The following is a 20141-nucleotide window of genomic DNA, read 5'->3' as shown; positions in this document are numbered from 1 at the left end:
TTAGCCTTATTAAGCCTGGTGGGCAGGCCAGCCTGAGGGAGCACGCTGATACCGTCACCGTGGTTACAACTGCGCTGTAGTCAGATTGACTGCTCCGCCATCTGACCCCTGGTTACGACTTTATCGATCACCAATTAGGATATATTGAGCTCTCTCAGACCCCCGGTGGTAATAACATAAAAGATATGCAATTAAAAGGGAAGTGTGAGATTGTGCTGATAGATGAGCTAACTCATTTATAATCTGGTTGTATATTTGTTGTATGGTTGTAGAAACAGTGTAAATAAGCGCTATCTTTCTATGAGGCATAAAATGTGGTTTCTACTGTGGTTTCAAGTTTTATAATATTTTGGATTCTAGATGTATTGGAAGTGTTTGTGACATTTTCTCTTCCCAGTTGATTGTCAATCTGACCGCTTAGAAAAATAAGCAGCAGAAAAAATGATGAGACTTATTTACTATTTAGGTATGTGTTTAGGTAAAAATATCATCTTTGTTTCATTCTGTGAACTATTAACAACATTTCTCAAAAATTTCAAATAAAAATATTGTTTATTTGCAGAAAATGAAAACAGGAGAAACAGGTCAAAAGAACAGAAAAGAAGCTCTGTATTTTTCAGACCTCAAGTACTGCAAACAAAACAAGTTCATATTCACTTTTAAACAATAATATTTGTACATGTATTTAGGAAAAGTTCAAAAAAAGTTTGTGATAACCTCGATTTTTATCACAGTTTTCATGTGTCTTGTCATGCTGTCAGTCTTTCACATTGCTGTTGGATGACTTTATGTCACTCCTGAGGTTTGGACTCTGGACCGGAATGGCCACAATAGATCTAGAAATGCTGAATTGAAATGAAAAATGGGAATGGTGTCTTAATTTTTTCCAAGGCTGTATAGCCAATAAGCCGCATTATTTCAGCCATGATTCATGTTTGTAGCACTACGGTCCAGAATGAATGAGATACTAAAGTTTAATACCCAGTTTAAAAGGTTTGTTCAAACTCCAAACCATAAATAATAGCAATTATACTTAGAACCTAATAAAAGAATATAGGATCTCCATATTAATTATTCATTTACACAATCACCAGTACTAAATTATCATGGAATTTCCTTCACCTAAAGGCCCATTTACACCAAGGACTATAACTGTAAAGTTTAAAAATTGTCCACAATTTTGTATGCGCATGGAATAAACATAACAATAAGGTGCAGGTGCACTGGTTTGGATGCTAATTTATGAACCTGTCTCAACCTGAGATTTTGCACATCATTGCAATCACAGCCAAAAATGACAAAATACTTAAACTTATTTATAATACTAAAATGATTGATTTAAATACTGAAAATAATTATGTTATTGACTGGTATGCACAAACATACCAGAAGTTGGCTTCCTGAACATTTATTTCAATCTTGTTCAAGGTGAGGTAATATTTTCACAGAATGTTCTTTACATTGTGTAGGATGATTTTAAGATTTTTAGATCACCACAGGGATGGCTATTACTAAGAATATTTTATTATAATAACTTCAACTGCAGCGTAAATACTGTATGTCATTTTTTTTTGTGAGTGAAGTCGTCTTGCTCTTTTCTTGTTGATCACTTGATCTTGTTTATCCCCTTTGGCTGTCACAAACATCTTTTCCCCATTTGATCTAATCTTAATCCTCTCCTCAGCCCTGATATCTCCTGCTGTATCTGACACCAGTCCTCTAACTAACCTACCTCTGCGTTTTTCTTCCTATCCCTCTGTGACCCGACTCCGTGCCCTCCTCTGACGCTCATTCCTTCATCCTGTCAGCTCTCGCGCGCCCTCGCCATCTGTACCGTCTTGATCTCCCTCCATCTCTCTTTCTCCCCCTCTCCGTTTCGCGCCGGCCATCTACACCGCCGCTGTCGCTTTAAAAGAGTACGGGATCGGATGAGGCAGGGGAGGGAATGACAGAACTGCTCCAAAACTGTCATGTCTCAAGGCATTTTCGCTCAGACTGCACCTGCCCCTCACGCTTGCCCCGCCAACTGTCACTTACTGGGGCATCGCTGCGTGTTAGAGCTTGGAGCTTTAAACATTCCAGTCTCTTTGAATTCTGCTCTGTCACGATCACATCACTCTGTCCACTTGATTTTCACAAAAGAAGATCAATTAAATATGATTGATGTTAATAAAAATAGGGCTTTCAGTTCCTATGAAAGATTGATTATTTCATTTGTTTTTAGAACTGTATTAGCCTATTCATTGGTATATAATTTCTTTCGCTTAATAGGACTAGGTGTTATAATCCCACTATTTCAGCACAGTTGAATTGCCCAATAGGACATTTCCACGCCTTATGCATGGCAGGGGGAAGCAGTCAAGAATAGAGGAAAGGAGGTCTGAGGTTTCACTGGATTCGTCGGGTAAGGCATCCTCTGTGTGATCCTCTAATCCTCTATGTCTCCTAAATGTGAGAATCATTTAACATTATTGAACACTATATTCATTATTTTAACAAAAAGCCTCATGGTTTTTTAAAGTTTTTACAGTTGGGTGGGTTACTATCCATGGTATTCTACCTATGGAAATTGTACAGTGATCGTCCTGTATTTCTTTAGCAAACACAACAGGTCGGACGGATGAAAATGTGTAATTTAATATCGATTAAAACACGCATGATGTTAGACAGCAATGCTGTGGTACCTGGATGTATTCAGTAGCTGCATTTCCTTTACCTTTCACATTGCGCAAATTGAAATTGCGAATTGTAAATATATGGAAACATGTAAATTGTGCAAAATCTTGCTAAAAAAGTGATTCCCCCATGAGGTGTTTTGAGAGCAATTCATAAATGGAAGAAACTGCAATGGAAACCGTTTTCCTGCATTTACAGGTCGCCTGGTGTACATAATGATGTGAAATCGTGTACTAACATAAGAAAATGTTACTGCTCATGCACGCTTTGTGGCCCAAACTTAACTTCCAGTACACATCCACAAAGAATAGATTAACTTGCAGGTTAAAAGTATGTCTAGCCAGTATAATTTTGGGTTACCAGTGGAAGAACCGTTACTTGGATAAATTAAAATGCGACAAAGTTAAATAACCCATTCAACAAATTGTTTATTAATTAAAATTACTATACAGTAAAATTCAACAAATTGTTTATTACATAAAATTAATATAAAATAAAATTCAACAAATTGTTTATTTAATAAAATCATAATACAATCAAATATTAATATAAATTAATATACACATGAAATGATTAAAATATAAATAGTTATATTATCAGCCACTAGCCAGAACGATAACCAAACACAAACCGTAAGTTAACTTCGGGCCAGGCGCATGTGTCCAATGAAACCGTATAGCGCTCGCTGGACTTCAGTTAACTTCCGGTCTGTGTTTGGCTAGTGTCTAATAATATAACTATTTATATTTGATTTCATTTATGTTAATATTAATTTATGTCATTATTTTATTGTATATAACTGTACTAAATAAACAATTTGTTGTATTTTGTAATATGTTCATTTTCTTAAATAAACAATTGGTAATTGAATGGGTCTCGCAGTAGTTTTTTTTATCAACATATCGCCAACGTTTTGCACAAATCTACTGTATAATGGAAACCAGGATACTGTGATAAACTATATGTGACCCAGTCTGTAAAAACCCAGCCGAAGTAATTTCTGTGATTAACTGCGTTTACATCAAATCATTCTACATAATTTAAAGAACATGCTGTGAAAATATAACTGTGATATCTTTAAAAATGGATTGATTGAACGTGGTGAAAATAATGGTTGAAATCGAACTTTGAAGCTCGTTCTAAGATTTTGAAACTTAAAACTGGTTTTCACAGACAGAATCACATATTTCATATGGCATTGCATAGTACCTCATGGTCACAAAAAAAACATGGTACTTGTTTGTCATTACCTATATAGCACATTGTTGTATTTCTATTCTCCAAACACAGCAAGAGAATTAATTTCAAATGTATCATGTCATCTGAATTATATTTAGGTTTAGGAGTAAATCATAATACGCAATACAACAGTACATCATTTTAATGAGTTTTGTGTTTGCTTTTGTTATGTAATAGCAATTTTATTTGAATACAGAGTAATATGATTGTGAGCCGCAGAGCTCATGTCCCAGTACATCAGAGCTGGAGGATTCTGTTGAAAGTGCATTGGGGGGTTTCTTCAAATAGCATTGTTGCCCTGAGTATCTCCTCCACCTGTTTTGATGAAGTAGGTTTGGGTAGTGTTTATTGCCTCCTGTGGAGAGGGCATCTGTTGATTTGTCTGGAGGGTTCTCACAGCACACTTAAAAATGAGAACATTCTCTGTGTTTTTTAGGGCACACGGTGACCTCCTGAACTCCCTGATCTGTGTGCTACTGTCATAAAAACAGATTTAAGAACTTGAATAGTAGTGTGAAATGAAAATTCATTCATCCTTTACCTCACCATCATGACATTCCATCCAAACCTGAATGGCTTTCTTTCTTCTGCAGAACACAAAAGAAGACATTTCGTTGACCTCTATAGTATGGACACAAACCCACTGAGACATTTCTCAGAATATCTTCTTTCATGTTTCACAGAAGAAAGAGTCATATACAGGTTTTGAACGGCATGAGGATGAATAAATTATGAACGAATCTATGTGAGATATACCTTTAATAATATAAAATGTGCAATAGCTGTACTAAATAACATAACTTAGGTCACAGTCCGTAAATGTTCATAATCTAATGTCTATATTTTTGTTCGTCTCTGTTTTCTCTGTGTGGCTTTCAGTTCATTTGCCATGTCTAAGGTTGCAGTGAAGAAACTGCATTGGCGCTCTAAAGTGCAGGAGACCTTCATACCGCTGGTGGGCAGCTCGGGGGAGCTGGGTGTGGCCATCGGAGGCGGGGCTGATTATGGAGAGTTCCCATTTGTCACCGCTGCACCTGGAGGAGGGATCACTGTTGGAGATATCATAATAGAAATCGGAGGAACGTCTGTTTTGGGCCTGACCTTAGGAGATGTGCGCGGGGTCCTAAACTCCTGTCCCCATCCCATCCGCATCAAGACAGTTTCTCCAGGTAATTTAAGTACCATACTCAAATAACTGGTGAGAACAGTGATTTAAGTTTTCTAAAGTGAAAAGTCTTTCATCATTTTCGACGTCATGTCCTTCCAAATCTGTATGACTGACTTTCTTTCGCAGAACACAAAAGAAGATATTTCGAAGAATGTTGGTAACCAAATAACACTGGCCCCCATTGACTTCCATTGGATAGGCACAAAACATTTCATTTAAACTCTAAAACATTTCAACATGTCTAAAAATATCTTCTTTTTGTGTTCCACAGAATGAACAAAGTTATACAGTACAGGTTTAGAGTGACATGAGGGTGAGCTATCCCTTTAAGTAAGGTCAGGTGTTTAGCATATTGGCTACTTTTCATTGTTTTTGATTGCTGTTTACTGCCAGAATCTGCCTCTGGTCTGGTTTTGACTATTGTTTATTGTGTCTTATTTACACATAACATTTCAAAGAAATATAGCACAAGCACACCTTTCAAGCAAAACATTTTCCATACAGCTTATCATGTTTATGAAACAATAAAGATATTCTTTAGAATTAAGACAAAGCGTAGTGTGACATTAATGTCAAATGTTTGTGGTTGTTATTCTTCTAGAATATCTGTATGAACATGAAAGGTAATGACGTCATTCATTCATTTCAAATCACCTTGAAAATTGAAAGCAACTGGAAAAAAGCTTGCAACAACAACATTGGTTCTAAGGAAATAGCATCATTGATTTTTGTACTGTTAATGCAATTTTATGCAAGTTAATAGTTTAAAAGTGAACTAAAGGGATAGTTCACCTATAAAAAAAATCTGTTATCATTTATTCACCCTCCTACTTCCTGTACACAAGGAAGATACTATGATGTCGAAGTATATTATGTCCATACAATGGAAGTCAATGGGGACCAATGTTGTTTGGTTACTGAACATTCTTCAAAATATCTTCTTTTGTGTTCTCCAAAAGAAAGAAAGTCATACAAGTTTGGAATGACAGGAGGGTCTATAAATGATGAAGGCATTTTCATTTTGAAGTGTATGTATTTCAACTGTATCAATCATGAATTTGTAATATCAGTATAACTTCAGATTCAGCTTGACTCTTACAAACCTGATTTTAACACCAATTTGATATACCAACCTGATGTTTTCATTTTTCAATGTTAAACTCCCTTTTAAAACGTCTAGGTAGGCCATTTACTGTATATGCTGACCAGTTGGCGCAACCTATAGCATTATTTGAGGCACAACAACCTTTTTATATAAACAATAGCAGATGTGGAGAGTGTTTGAGCAACCTGTCTGAGAAAATAAAGATTTTTGACACTTCTGTTTGTTGCTGCACAGAAATGAATTACACCCAGCATCTATAATGTCATCAGACCGGCATGTGCAAATTTAATGATCTGACATTTAACAGCATGCAACGTATACTCTTACAGCCCTGGATAAAGATGGGCTGTATCTCATCAATCCATCTCTCTGTCAACTCATATAGAGAATTTGGTCCTCGGTTGCAGAATGACTGTATTTGTGTCACACGGGTCGTATGTCACCCCTAGGGGGCGCTGATATTTATCACATGGTGTCATAGATGGGGCAATCTTTTGTTGGAAAATATGTCATACCTGACCATGACTTCCCATGTCCTCTGTTTTGAGATTGATGAGCAAGCTCTGCAATACTCTCTCTCTCTCTCTCTCTCTCTCTCGCTCTCTCTTCCTTTCTCTCTCCTGTTCTCTCACCTCTAACACCTTCAGCGACACAATACAGACAATTGAAGCCGCATTTAGGTTAACATGTTCAGTAACATGCTGGATTATCTGATCAACTGATTATCTTATAGATGTAGAAAAACATACGCATGTATCTTGTTCAGTTGTTAACATGGTCCTTCGATCTGCCCGTGTATCCTTTATAAACACAATCGCCACAAACAAGAGAGCTTTGTGCTAATTCTGGCATTTCTATTTTGAAAAAGATCAATATATGTACAGTCCCCTGTGAAATGCAGTCTTTATAAAAACAGCTCTGCTTTCCAAACAGTGGAATTGATCCTGGTGAGAGCCTTTGAGGATTTTCTTCATTTAGACCTGTTTCGTTTGCATTGTTTCATGTGGATTTTGCAGGTCTGCAATTTGCCGAAATGCTGGGGATAAATTATAAAACCACAGTAGATTTTACATTTTGAAGAGGGGCATGCCGTGCAGAATCTGACATCGTGATGCTAGGGTGTGCTGAGTGGTTGCCAGGTCATTGCTGTGCGGTTGCATAGGTGTTCTCTGTGGTTGTTTGCACCTTGCTGGATGCTCTGAGGGCTTTGCCAGGAGGTTTTGGACGGATGCTTGACCACCTGCATGTCTCTGATATGCTGGTCTTCAGGTATGACTCAGGTCCTTTAGTGTAACTTTGTGGGGATTTTGTCATCCATTTTATTATCCACCAGGGAAAAATCGAACGTCTCAAAAAAAGTTTGAGAGAGTAACAGCACACATTTCCTCATGAAGCTAAATAATTGAAGATGAATAAAAATGTAAACAGAGTGAATTTTTTTTTTTTGAAAAAAAAAAAACATTAAATACAAATTTTAATTGAATTGAATTACACATTTTAAATTGAATTACTTTAGTTGTTAAAATCGTATCTTAATCTTAACATTCATTTTAATCTTTTTTTTAGTTTTTAAGTTTAATGCTAAAGGTTTTGTCTTTAATGTATAACCCTAATTATATTGTAAATAACAACTGAAATGGTGATGAACTAATTTGATCAAAATACATTGAATTGAAATTCCATGTTTCGAATATTATAGTGGTCATATATATTATTCTTATATGCTGTGTGAGCGCGTGTAAGCATGTGAGTGTGTGTAGTTTCAGGGCTTATGTTCCTTTATGAGAACTGTGAGCTGTGTTTTATTACTGTGAGAGGTGAGGTGGGGGTGGCTCTGTCATTTTGATGGGTTCGAGAGGCACTCTGTTCATCTATAACAGCCAAGTGGTCTGTCATCAGAGACCATAAAGCACACCAGATGAAATGAAGAGATCAGCCATGTTGAGTGGAGTATGGCGCACTTGTGCCAATACTCTTGTGTGTGTGTGTGTGTGTTCATTTTCTCACTTTAATCCAACACTCTGTGTGTGTGTGTGTGTGTGTGTGTGTGTGTGTGTGTGTGTGTGTGTGTGTGTGTGTGTGTGTGTGTGTGTGTGGCATACAATTAGCATTATAGCCAGAGGGTATTTGTATTTATGCTTATCTTAAACATTTATGTGATCGTGTTTTGTTGGTTGGGTTCAGAACCGCCCTGACTTCCGTTGATTGATTAGAAACACCTCGAATATGTAAAGGTTAATCTATAATGTCTCCAGAGACTAGAGAGGAATGCATATGTGTGTGTGCGCTCAATTTCGCCTTTCGTTTTTTTGAATTGCAGATTTTAAGATGTGTAAGCACATTTTCTCTTTTAAGAGTGTTTATATAATAATCTACAGGATGTTTACTGTATGTGTTTGTATGTTTATCTGTTTCTCTCCCTGTCTCATTATGATGTGTTCTGTCTGTCTTTCCTTCAGGTTCGACTCTATGCAAGGACTTACGGTTATACCTGAGCAAATGTTTCACGCCTGGTTCTGTGGACAGTCAGCTCCAGCAGATCATCAGAGAAAACCTTTATCTGAGAGCCGTGCCCTGTGAGTACCCAGGAACGATGTCGTATTGTATTGTAAACCGATAGCTCCGCCTCTAAATCACGTAATTGGTTGAGCTGGATGTGCTGTGTCAGGCTGGCCGGGATGCTCAAACAAACAATTTTGTTTGAACTCAAACAGGCAAATGTTTTGATAGCGCTTTTAGAGGCACAGTGTTTACACTTTTCACTGGAATCAACCTATGAATGACTTAGAGTTTGTATAATGTTTTTTGCAAAGTTAAAGTTTGTAAGAAGGCACACAAGAGATTACTTGGGATTAGAATTTTGTCTTTCAGGTAAACACACAAACATATACCACAACTTAAACATAAAAAAGAGCTTCTTTCATGTGACAGCACCTCCTGCACATACAGTATCAATACTGATCAAACTCAAGGTACAGCAGCTTTGCAATAAAGTGATCATTGTGGTGTGAGGTAATTATAAAGAAGCAGGTGTTGACAGCTCCATGTGCTTTTACTGCAACAAGAGACGAAGGATACGAGAACAACACGGGTTTGTTGGAAGGTTTTAAAGGGACAGTTCACCCTAAATAAAAAAAATGACTGTCATTATTTACTCACCATGTTGTTGTAAACCTGAAAATAGAAAGTTAATAGTGTCCTAGGGATAACAAAAAAACGTATGACTTTAGATGATTTGGAAAAAAGCGCATCCATAGTATGAACTACTTTTACTATACTTCGAATGAATGAATGAATCTTTAGTGTCATACAGTATATGAACACAGTAGTACAAGAAAATGAGATGGGGTTAGCAGCTCTTTAAGTTGCCTGAATGAAAGTAATAGAATAGCCAGCCAAAATAAATAATAACAATATAAGCAGTATATGCAGTTTAGAATTGTAATGTGAGATACTGTATGATTTTGTCCTCTTTTTTGGGAGTTTGACAGCCCCTGGTCACTTTAAAATCTTGTTGTAACACCAGCGCTCTGTATTCAGATTATGTAGTAAAAAACACATGTAATTTGTAATTTGTAATAATTGTGTGACTTCACTTCCGTTTTTGCTCCATTTTCTCTCGGTTGTCTTCATTTCAAAGCCTTTTTTTCCAGCTCATCTCCCTGTAGTTTTAAAACTCTAATTATATTTTCAGTAATTTCTTTGCCGTTTAATCCTTGCGCAAAGATAAAACACAGATTTGGATTAACCTTCATCAAAATCATTAACTTTTTGTTAAATGGATGGAGCTTTGCTCCATTTCACATTGGAATTATTACTCTGTGTAACTACTGTGAGACTTTTACAGTGATTCAAATCCACTCTTTTTCTTAACATTTTCCTGCTTTTGTCTGTTAAGAGAAGAGGTACATAAACAAACAGACCAAATATAATGCAATATATGATTTAATAGTGTGTAAATTGTTCATGTATCCAAAATAACATTGTCTAACAGTGACAATACATAGTGTAAATAGTGTTGCATTACCCTAAATCAACTAGAACTGGAAAATGAATTTATATTAAATAAAACAACAACTTAAAAACAGAAGTCCACCAGAAACACGTGTGAGTTTCTGTTGCTATCCTCACAGTTCACTAAAGGACATGATCTGGCTCTGTGGATGTGCGTTGAGTGGGGTAATCTCTGATTTATAGTGAAGTAGGTCATGCCGAGCTTGATGCCGCTTCCCTCATGCCATCCTGTTTGCTGATAAACACTCACACAAGAAAACATTAAAAACACCCAAAGGCTTGCCTTTAAACTTGTTTTACAAACAAGTATTTTGTGATACAGCAACACATTTCAGAATTCACTCATAATGCTCTTACACGGACACACTAAAACATTCATTATGCAAACTCTTTTTTACAGGACAGTAAAAATATACAATATTTGCTTATACTGGCTCTTAATCTAAATCATTACTGAAGACCCTCACAGCTGTCATATTTTGTTCTCACACTATATAACAATGAGATACTTCATTATTTTTTAATGGGAATGAGTTTTACACCTACTACACAAAACATTCTAGTGAAACCACCGTTACACCCAGCAAACCATTTTTGGTTCCCAGAAAATTCTGGGAACGTTAGCGCGTGGTTCCCAGAACGTTCCCAGAACAGATATTCTAATGTTCCCTGTTGGTTTTCCAGGAAAGTTTTCTTGACGTTAATAGAACGTTTCCTGTAGGTTAGGGGAACGTTCCCCTACCTTTGTACTAACGTTGGGGGAACGTTCCGCTAACGATCCCCTAACGTTCCGCTAACGATCCTCTAACGTTCCTCTAACGTTCCGCTAACGTTAGTTACAACGTTATTGTTTGCTGGGTATTGGCGAGTTTCATGTTTGGTATGAGCTATTAAACTGTGACCAGGGGCTGTATAATATTGAGATTCATCTTTTTACACAGGACGATCAAGAAACCCAAACCCAACTATTACAAAAGATACAAACTTTCAGAGATGCTCAAGAAGGTAACAATACATTTAAAGTCAGATGGGTGTAAACCTCAGAAAATTATAACTGGTGTCAATTGTTTATTATTTTGTTATATGGGAAGCATGTATACATTTTGTTGCTTCTGGAGGGTGTTGTTAAATGATAAAAGTTATTTTAACAAAATAATAAAAATGAAAGCTGGTCACCTAAGTTTAGAAAAAACTAACCTGCAGGGAACATTCCGGGAACGTTAGCTGTTTGTTAGAAAAAACAACCTGCAGGGAACGTTCTGGGAACGTTAGCTTTTGGTTAGGAAAAATATAACACCATGCACTGTGCTGTGTTTTACTTTTTCTGTGTTTTTCAGTTTTTCTCCTGTAAAGCAGCCACATTGTGAAAAGCGCTATATAAATAAAATTGAATTGAATTGAATCATACACCCGCGACTCAGGCATGATGCACACACAGCCCGACGCAGTTTTAATTTTCTTGCTATGCGCCACATTGTTTAAACAGCAAACATATTCGCACCCATTTGTGCACCCATGGGCATGCTGGTCTGAAAACGAGGTGTGTTTAGGCGCATTGTTGACGCGTTGCTATTTTGAGGCAACTGCGATAGACTGCGCCACTGCGCCAAGTAAACGGCGCAATATTTTTTGGGTTATTTGAAGAGCGCATTAGTAATAGGCACCTATATACGGGCGCACAACGCGCATAAACTCTGCTTATTAGAAACAGAGGGATGCGCAGCAAACAAACACACACGCACGCACGCACGCACGCACACACACACACACACACACACACACACACACACACACACAAAGCACACAAACAGCCAAATATAAAAAATAAAAGGATTACAATGCAAACTATTATTATTGCGTACATAGGATTAAAAAATCCGGCTTGCCCTGTAGATGTCTTTTCCTCTCGGGAGAAGCGTTCAGTCTCGCATGTTAATAGTGAATCCACCATGGCGTGCGCACAACTGGCTCTTAAAGGGAATGGGAGATGAGACTCTGATTGGTTTACTGCACGATACTCCCAAAACACACCCATTACTTATCAAGAGAATAGAGACAATTCTTCCACCATTTTTCATATCGTTAAACTAGCAAATGTGGATTCGGATCCGCCCTAAGTGCACTTGCGCAGTGTGCTTTAGACTGTGCGCTTTAGACACAAAAAGTATTCAAAACTGTTCTTTACATTTGTTTCGAATCACTAATCAAATCTGAATAAAGGGCATAAATGTAATTTCTTTATCTTAAACGAGGCTAAAAAACTGTGGAGGGAAATTTGCTAACAATGAATTGTACATACTGGGGCAGTTTCCCGGACAGGGATGATCTTAAACCAGGACTAGGCCTTAGTTAAATTAAGATATTTAAATCATTTTTAAATGCATAATTTACAAAGAAACATTACTGGTGTTACTTGAGACAAAACAATCACACGTATATATTTTAAGATATGTCATTGCAAGTTGTTTTCGATCAAGAAACTTCTAACATTTAAATTAGTCTGGGACTAGGCTTAAACCCTGTCCGGGAAACCGCCCCACTGTCTATTTTGTTTTAATGTCCCGTAAGGAATTGTGTTAAACAGTTATCCATGCAAACCTGCCCATGAAATTAGCGCTAAACACAATTTGCGAATTCTCAATCCATCAGGAATTTTCTGAGTACGAGACAATGCAGATGACTACCATAATCTATTGCATGTTTAACTGGGACTATTACACTGCTTCACAACAGTGATTCTAAAAACCTAAGCTTGTTTTATAACATACCCAAAATGCACTTGACACTATTGTGGTTATGAACATGTGCCTGGTTATCAAACTCATCTCCATCGTTTGATTTGTTGATACATTTTTTACAAACATCAAAATTTTATCAGTATGCATTCACTGGGAATTAAACCCATATTGGTGACCTTGGTTTCCCTACCAGTTACAGGAACATGAGTACTCTGTTGTTATTGTTCTGTGTGCCTTTAGTGTAGTTGTGTAGATGTCTCGGTGTGACCCTGAAGCAGCTGTAGTTTGGTTAACTTGAGTAGACAGAGAGACCTGATGTGGCTCCTGGCTGGGAGCTCTGGTTTCATCAGACAGACATGAAAACAGCACAGTAAACACTGAGGATGCCTCCAGCTTGGTAGTCATACTTTACCTGTCCAATACATGCAGCTGGAACACTGACAGTAATTGAAATGACGTGAATACAGTACATAAAGCATCATGCTCGAATGGAGGTCAAAAAATAAAAAAAGAAATCAAATAACCAGATTTAATCTGACCTTGACTCTGCTGAATGAACTGATGCATGTCCAGTCCTTGTGTTGTTTTTTTGTGATTCATTTTATGATATACTGGATATTTTGTTTACATCGTCTTTTACCGTGTATCGAGTAAGTAGGCTCTGTTTCAAAACCGAGTTTGCTTCCTAGGTAGGCAACATTTGTAGACATCAGAGGAATGCGTCTGATGTGGAGGCTATACCAACAGATAAGAAGCTTTATTATGCTACATTCTAAAACATTTCTTTTGACCCTATGCTAAGGCAGAATTCCAAGTATCTTTTATGGAAAAGTCTGTCTCAGAATGCATCAGCTCAATAAAGAAATGAATCCAAGATGGCAGACAAGTAAAGTGAAATATCAATTTTAATATAGTTTAATACTGAAAAGCATTTATAAGGTTATTTCTAATTGTGATCATTTTGACCTCAAATGTATTTGGGGTGTTAGAAATATGCAACTGGAAAACATGCTTATGGAAACTCAGGTGAAGTTATGAGTTTGTATGATGTGTTTGATGTGCTTGGTGTTTTGCTCTAGGCAAATTAATAGTATTAAATTATAAGTAATCTATTATAAGTAATCGTAATCAAATTAATAGTAGTCAAATAACATACAGTATTTAATTCAGTTCAATTCAGATTTATTTCTAGTGGTCGGCAGATATAAATAGATATGCCGATACTGATATTAAAAAAGCACTGTAGCCGATTGTCCGATAAGAGGCAGATATAACACACATGCAATTACAGTAAATGAGGAAACATACAGAAAATTGGTGAAACTAAATGAACAATTATTGCATATTACGTGACTAGTTAGAAGCTATGGAAGCATATTGGTAGCAATTATAAAATTGAAATGCAATTTGCAAAATGGCAAAGCAGTATGTAAAAGGACAATGCATTTATGTCTTTAAATATACATTTAAAATAACATATGTGCAACATTAGGTGCAAAATGAAAATGAAAATTCAATAACACAATTGACATTTGTCCATTCCTACACTACTTTTAATATGTATTTTGAAATGCATATTTTAACGCTCTTTAAGTTGCAAAATTAAAATTAAAATGCATTCCCCGGACTGAGTATATGTGTTTAAGATAGCCAAGCAAAACTGTTGCAAAATGATCATTCAAAGGTTATTTTCCCTAAATGCATTAACATTAACGGGTTGAACATTTTGGATTGCATTTTCATTACACAGCGCGCCGAGTGTTGCAAATTTCAATGTGGAATTGAGAATGCATTTCGAGCTGGCCACGCCCCCTCCCCGATAAGCGTCATTGTGTGAAGGCGGAGCCAGGTGTACGTGCGTTGATGTGAGGCTGCAGACGGAGCTGATAAAAGCAATTAATCGCATGCACACGAATTAGAGCACAAAGACAGAAATGGCTTAAGTGTTTCTTAAGATTATTAGGTGTCTGTAGACGATAGAACTAGTAGCTACATTGTTAGAACATCTTGCAGAAAATTCTCTGCCTTATTAGTTGGTGAGCTCGCTGTGCTGAGTGTCTCATGTAGACTTTCTCATACGTGTGCAGACGCGTTTTCATCATGAACACATTCAGTATTTTGAGTCTTGTTTAGTCACAATATCTTCACACAATCATTCAGAAATGTTCGTTTTGTGAGACTGTACAGCCCAAACACGACCCATCCATGTGGAAAAACCCAAGTACACATGTCTGTACTGTGGTACTTTCATGCTTGAGGCAGTGGGGAGAGAAACCAAGGTTAATTTTCATAAGGGCAGATCTTCACTTTGGCAATGTTTACGTATATTTGTGCATAATCTCTCCCCACTGCCTCAAGCACGAAAGTACCACAGTACAGACATGTGTACTTGGGTTTTTCCACATGGATGGGTCGTGTTTGGGCTGTACAGTCTCACAAAACGAACATTTCTGAGGCTCTGATTTCAAGGCTCTGATCTTGGCCTACAAGACCACCACTGGTTCGGCACCCCTCTATCTTCACTCGCTAATACAGACTTATGTACCCGCCAGATCTCTACGCTCTGCAAACGAATGACGTCTTGTAGTACCATCCCAAAAAGGGAAAAAATCACTCTCACGTACCTTCTCTGGATCTGTTCCATATTTGTGAAAAAGATCAAAACAGACAGTAGTGACAAAATAAAATAATTATACTTGGTTAATATGATAATGCTTTTATAATAAAATCTACATACTTTGCTTCCATAAGAAGCATGTAGCAACCCCCATCAAACTGTTTACTTTTATATGTAATTGTATTTTCTTTTTCTCTTGAATTAATTTCACTTGTGATTTTATTAACTTGCCTAAAGAAGTATAGGCTCGCTTGTTCTTGATTGGTTTATGTAACGCTGTGTATCCCATTATGCCTCATTAAAAGTTTATAAGAGGTCAACAGTCTGTGCTAAATTCTTTCTCATTTCTCTCAGATTCTTCCTGCACCACTATGTTTGTCATGATATATTTAAAAAAAAATCATTGGTATTTATATATCAAGTCATAATAAAATGAAAACATGTTTCAATAGAATGAATACACATACTGTTGCTGTTCCAATAAACCATTATTGAACAATAAACATTGACTAGTCCAAATGGTCCATTGCTACAGAGCAGAGCGGGACATAAAGGATTAAACCGCTTAAAAGAATTAAGAAACGCTAGGCCGTTCATCAATTATTCATGCAATAGAATCAAATTAAATAGCTTTTATAATGGATAACTACAAAGGGGCTTCTTTAGAAAAGAGATTGTTTTTCTTCTTTTTTAATGTTCGGGTTTGAATGACTCATAAAAACAACTTTATACATGTGAAAAAGTAAAAAAATACATTTTTATACACAGTTGCTGCTAAATTTAGATGACAGTTTGATTCAGGTTACATCATTTTCCTTTTTGCATCATGTGTTTGCTTCAAGATTTTGTCATTATTTTGCTTGTGTTTGCCTTGAGCCTATTTTGTGGCCCTCTTCACAGTAAAAGTAAGCTATGGTATGCCCTGCTGAATACCCTTGTGCTTATTTAAGAGAGACTTCAGCATTTTTTTGTACGTTTGTCTGAGAGCCAAAGTATGATTGTCATATTAGCTCATGTACAGTATAGCTTTAAGTCTATTCTGCTTTTGCGAGAAGGACCTTGAGTATGCCGAGGTCACCGTAAGGTTATTCATAGAAGATCACCATGACTCAAGAGGTCAGAAACACTTGACAAACAATTAATGGGCTTATCATTAATTCATGGTTTGAGAGTCTCATAATGTATTCTTGATGTCTCAGATGTGTGACTCAATCACTTACAGATAATTATTCACACTGAGCTTGTCTGGTGTCTGTTAGGAGATATTCCCGCTGTCCCACAGAGCTTAAGAATTGAAATCTCCAGGTTTTCAGAGTTTAATGTGCTTTGGTAGTTCACATGACATGTCAGACAGTGACAGCAGCATCACGCAGAGTTATACTTTTATAATTTGTATTATTATATTTTTATAAATGCATATTGCTGCTATCCTTCTAAATCATTTTTTACCATAAATAATTTTATTATTATTAGTCACCTTTAGGGCTCTATTTTAACGTTCTAAGTGCATGGTCTAAAGCGCAGGGCGCAAGTGTCATGATTCTGCCCTCTCTTGTCACGCTTTTTGAGCCTTGAGTCAGAATCATGACAGACCCACGTGTTTCATGTGGAGAGAGGTAATTTTGGCCCTTATAGCTTGCCATACACTCTCTCCGGTCTCGTCTCTGTTCCCGCCCTCTCGTCTCCTCATTATTGCTCATTTATTGTTTCATGCCCCACAGCTGTCCCCCTCTTGATTTGATCCCTTTATAATGCCCTTGTGTTTTCTGTCCTATGCTGGTTCATTTTGGTCCGTGTGGTGTAGTTCCTGTGTCTTGTTCAGTTTAGTCTAGTTTAGTTATTTGTAATTTAATTCAAGTGTTGTCTTAGTCTTGTCTAGTGTAGTTAGTCCGTGTTCCTGTTTATATGTCATGTTTATATCTTTGTTATTTTACCCCCTCGTGGGTTTTTGTTTTGTTTTATATTAAACGTCTTGTCAACCCCTTACCCGCTGTCTGCACCTGGGTCCTCTGTATCCTTGTGTCTCACCACGTACCGTGACTGCAAGTGCACTTAGGGCATGTCCGAATCCATTTTTGCTAGTTTAAGGACGGGTAAAACGGCCAGGCGCATGATCTAAACGGGTTGCCCTTATTCTCTTAATGAGTCATGGGTGTGTTTTGGGCAAAACGTGCAGTAAACCAATCAGAGTCTCATCTCCCATTCCCTTTAAGAGCTAGTTGCTTTCGCGGCATGGCGGATTCGCTATTTACACGGCGGAATTTGCAAGAGCAAAGGCTGGGTGCATAATGTTTGGGCATGTTTGTGTGCTGCTGTGCGTCCCTCTGTGTGTAATAAGCAGAATGTACGCGAGTTGTGCACCCGCCTGTAGGCGCATTTACTAACGTGCTTTTTAAATAACTAAAAACCATTGACTTCAGACCAGTTTTGAGTTGGTCTATGGCGCAGTCTATTTTCAGTTCCTCAAAATAGCAACGTGCCAGCAATGCGCCTGAACACACCTATTTTTTAGACCAGCACATCCATGGGCACACAAATGGGCACAAATGCATTTGCTATTTAAACAACGTGGAGCAGGACGGGAAAATGAGAACTGCGTTCTGTGCCTCGCGCCGCATTGCGCCAGGTGTAAGATAGGGCCCTTAATGTTTGTCACTGGGTTTTGTAAATATCTAAACAAAAAAAGTATTAAAAAGTGCTTTTCAACTTTGACAACACAGTATGTAATCATTTAAAGAGTATCTATTGCTGTGTGTGAGAGTAAGGAGTCTGCCAAGTTGTAAAGCTGAAAGTGAACGAATAACAAAGTTATTGGCTTGGGAAAAAGGAGTCAACTCTTCATCATGCGAANAAAGGTCTCCTGTCGTGATTCTGGCTCGTCGTGTCATGTCTTTCTTGATCTTGTGGTAGAATCACGGCAGGATCCCTTGTTATGTGTGGAGAGAGTCATTTTGACCCTGTCGGCCTTCGATACTCTCTCCGGTCCTTGTCTGTGTTCCCGCCCTTTTGTATCTCTCGTTATTGGTTGTTTATTAGTTCATGCCCCACACCTGTTCCCCTTTGATTTGTCCCTCTATTTAATGCCCCTGTGTTCTCTGTCTGGTGTCGGATCATTGTTCGGTTATGTTGCACTGTGTCGTGTGGGTGAGTTCTTGTCTTGTTAGTTAGTTAGTTAGTTAGTCTAGTTTGTAGTGTTCCTATTCGTTGTGTTATTAGTTTAGTCTTGTCAGTTTAGTTAATCTTGTTCTTGTTTTGTTATGTTTACCCCCACGTGGGTCTTTGTTTTGAGTTTTGTTAATTATTTATTAAAAGTCTTGTTAACCCCTTACAGTCCCTGTCTGCACTTGGGTCCTTTGTCTCTCACCTCACCCGGGTTCATGACAGAATGATCCGACCAACGTCGGACCCAGCAGACAGAGGGATCTCAGCGGGAGGGGACGATGCCCCGAGACTCCCTTCCAGGGTTGATCCGCCAGACTCCCTTCGGAGGGTAGAGGCCTGCCGGGCTCCAGTCGCAGAGTCGGGACCGCCGGACTCCCTTCCGGCGGCGAGACTGCCGGAACCCCGTCCAGGATCGAGACCGCCGGGCTCCCTTCCAGGGTTGAGGTCGTCGGATTACCCCTCCAGGGTTGAGGCCGCCGGTGTCCTGTTCCCGCTGCAGATCCCTGCCGGCCTCCCAGCTAGGTGCCCAGGCCTGTCGAGTCGACTCTGTTTTGTGTTGTTTTGTCCTTGTTTGCTGCCCAGCTGCCAGAGAGCGCTGCCCAGCCGTCGGAGATGCTGCCCAGCTGCCAGAGAGCGCTGCCCAGCCGCCGACATCCTGTCCGGTCGTCATGTCGACATCCAGGTCTGCCCAGTCGGTGATAGCCGGCTCTCCCAGGCCTCCAGCCAGCCCCTGTCCAGTCGACGGCGTCACCGGGATGTCCTGTCCAGCCGGCTTCCAGCCGGCTGCCATGTACGTCGATGCCGGCCTGTCGGCCGGCGCCATGTCCTGTCCAGCGGCCATTCCAGCCGGCCCATGTACTGTCCAGCCGGCCATCCAGCCGGCGCCATGTACTGTCCAGCCGGCCATCCAGCCGGCCCATGTACTGTCCAGCCGCCATCCAGCCGGCGCTATGTACTGTCCAGCCGGCATTCCAGCCGGCGCCATGTCAGTGTTTGGTTTTTTATGTATCATGTTTTTGTCATGTCTTGTATTATGGTTTTTGTCATTGTCTTGTCTTGTTTGTGCCTTTTGGAGCGTCAGGATATCGCTCCTTAAGGTGGGGGTCCGTCGTGATTCTGCTCGTCGTGTCATGTCTTTCTTGATCTTGTGGTAGAATCACGGCAGGATCCCTTGTTATGTGTGGAGAGAGTCATTTTGACCCTGTCTGGCCTTCGATACTCTCTCCGGTCTTTGTCTGTGTTCCCGCCCTTTTGTATCTCTCGTTATTGGTTGTTTATTAGTTCATGCCCCACACCTGTTCCCCTTTGATTTGTCCCTCTATTTAATGCCCCTGTGTTCTCTGTCTGGTGTCGGATCATTGTATCTGTTATGTTGCACTGTGTCGTGTGGGTGAGTTCTTGTCTTGTTAGTTAGTCTAGTTG

The 20141-nt window shown here is 38.7% G+C and overlaps 1 protein-coding gene across 6 annotated transcripts in view; it reads left to right on the top strand.

Annotated features, from left to right (window-relative positions):
• Window positions 1-20141, top strand: part of LOC130568275 (membrane-associated guanylate kinase, WW and PDZ domain-containing protein 2) — a 76905-nt gene that overhangs the window by 13048 nt on the left and 43716 nt on the right. For 5 of the 6 annotated variants that reach the window (XM_057357025.1, XM_057357024.1, XM_057357023.1 and 2 more), the window contains exons 2-3: window positions 4795-5084; window positions 8648-8764. In XM_057357025.1, the coding sequence (XP_057213008.1) occupies window positions 4805-5084; window positions 8648-8764 (397 nt within the window). In that variant the 5' untranslated portion in view covers window positions 4795-4804. Of the gene's footprint in view, window positions 1-2283; window positions 2405-4794; window positions 5085-8647; window positions 8765-20141 lie in introns of those variants that run through there. The other variant, XM_057357026.1, reaches the window with a different exon arrangement.

This window comes from Triplophysa rosa, linkage group LG17, assembly GCF_024868665.1.
Source record: "Triplophysa rosa linkage group LG17, Trosa_1v2, whole genome shotgun sequence".
Taxonomy (NCBI): domain Eukaryota; kingdom Metazoa; phylum Chordata; class Actinopteri; order Cypriniformes; family Nemacheilidae; genus Triplophysa; species Triplophysa rosa.
The sequence above is the reverse complement of the archived record's forward strand: the minus strand, read 5'-3'. Positions and strand labels throughout refer to the sequence as shown.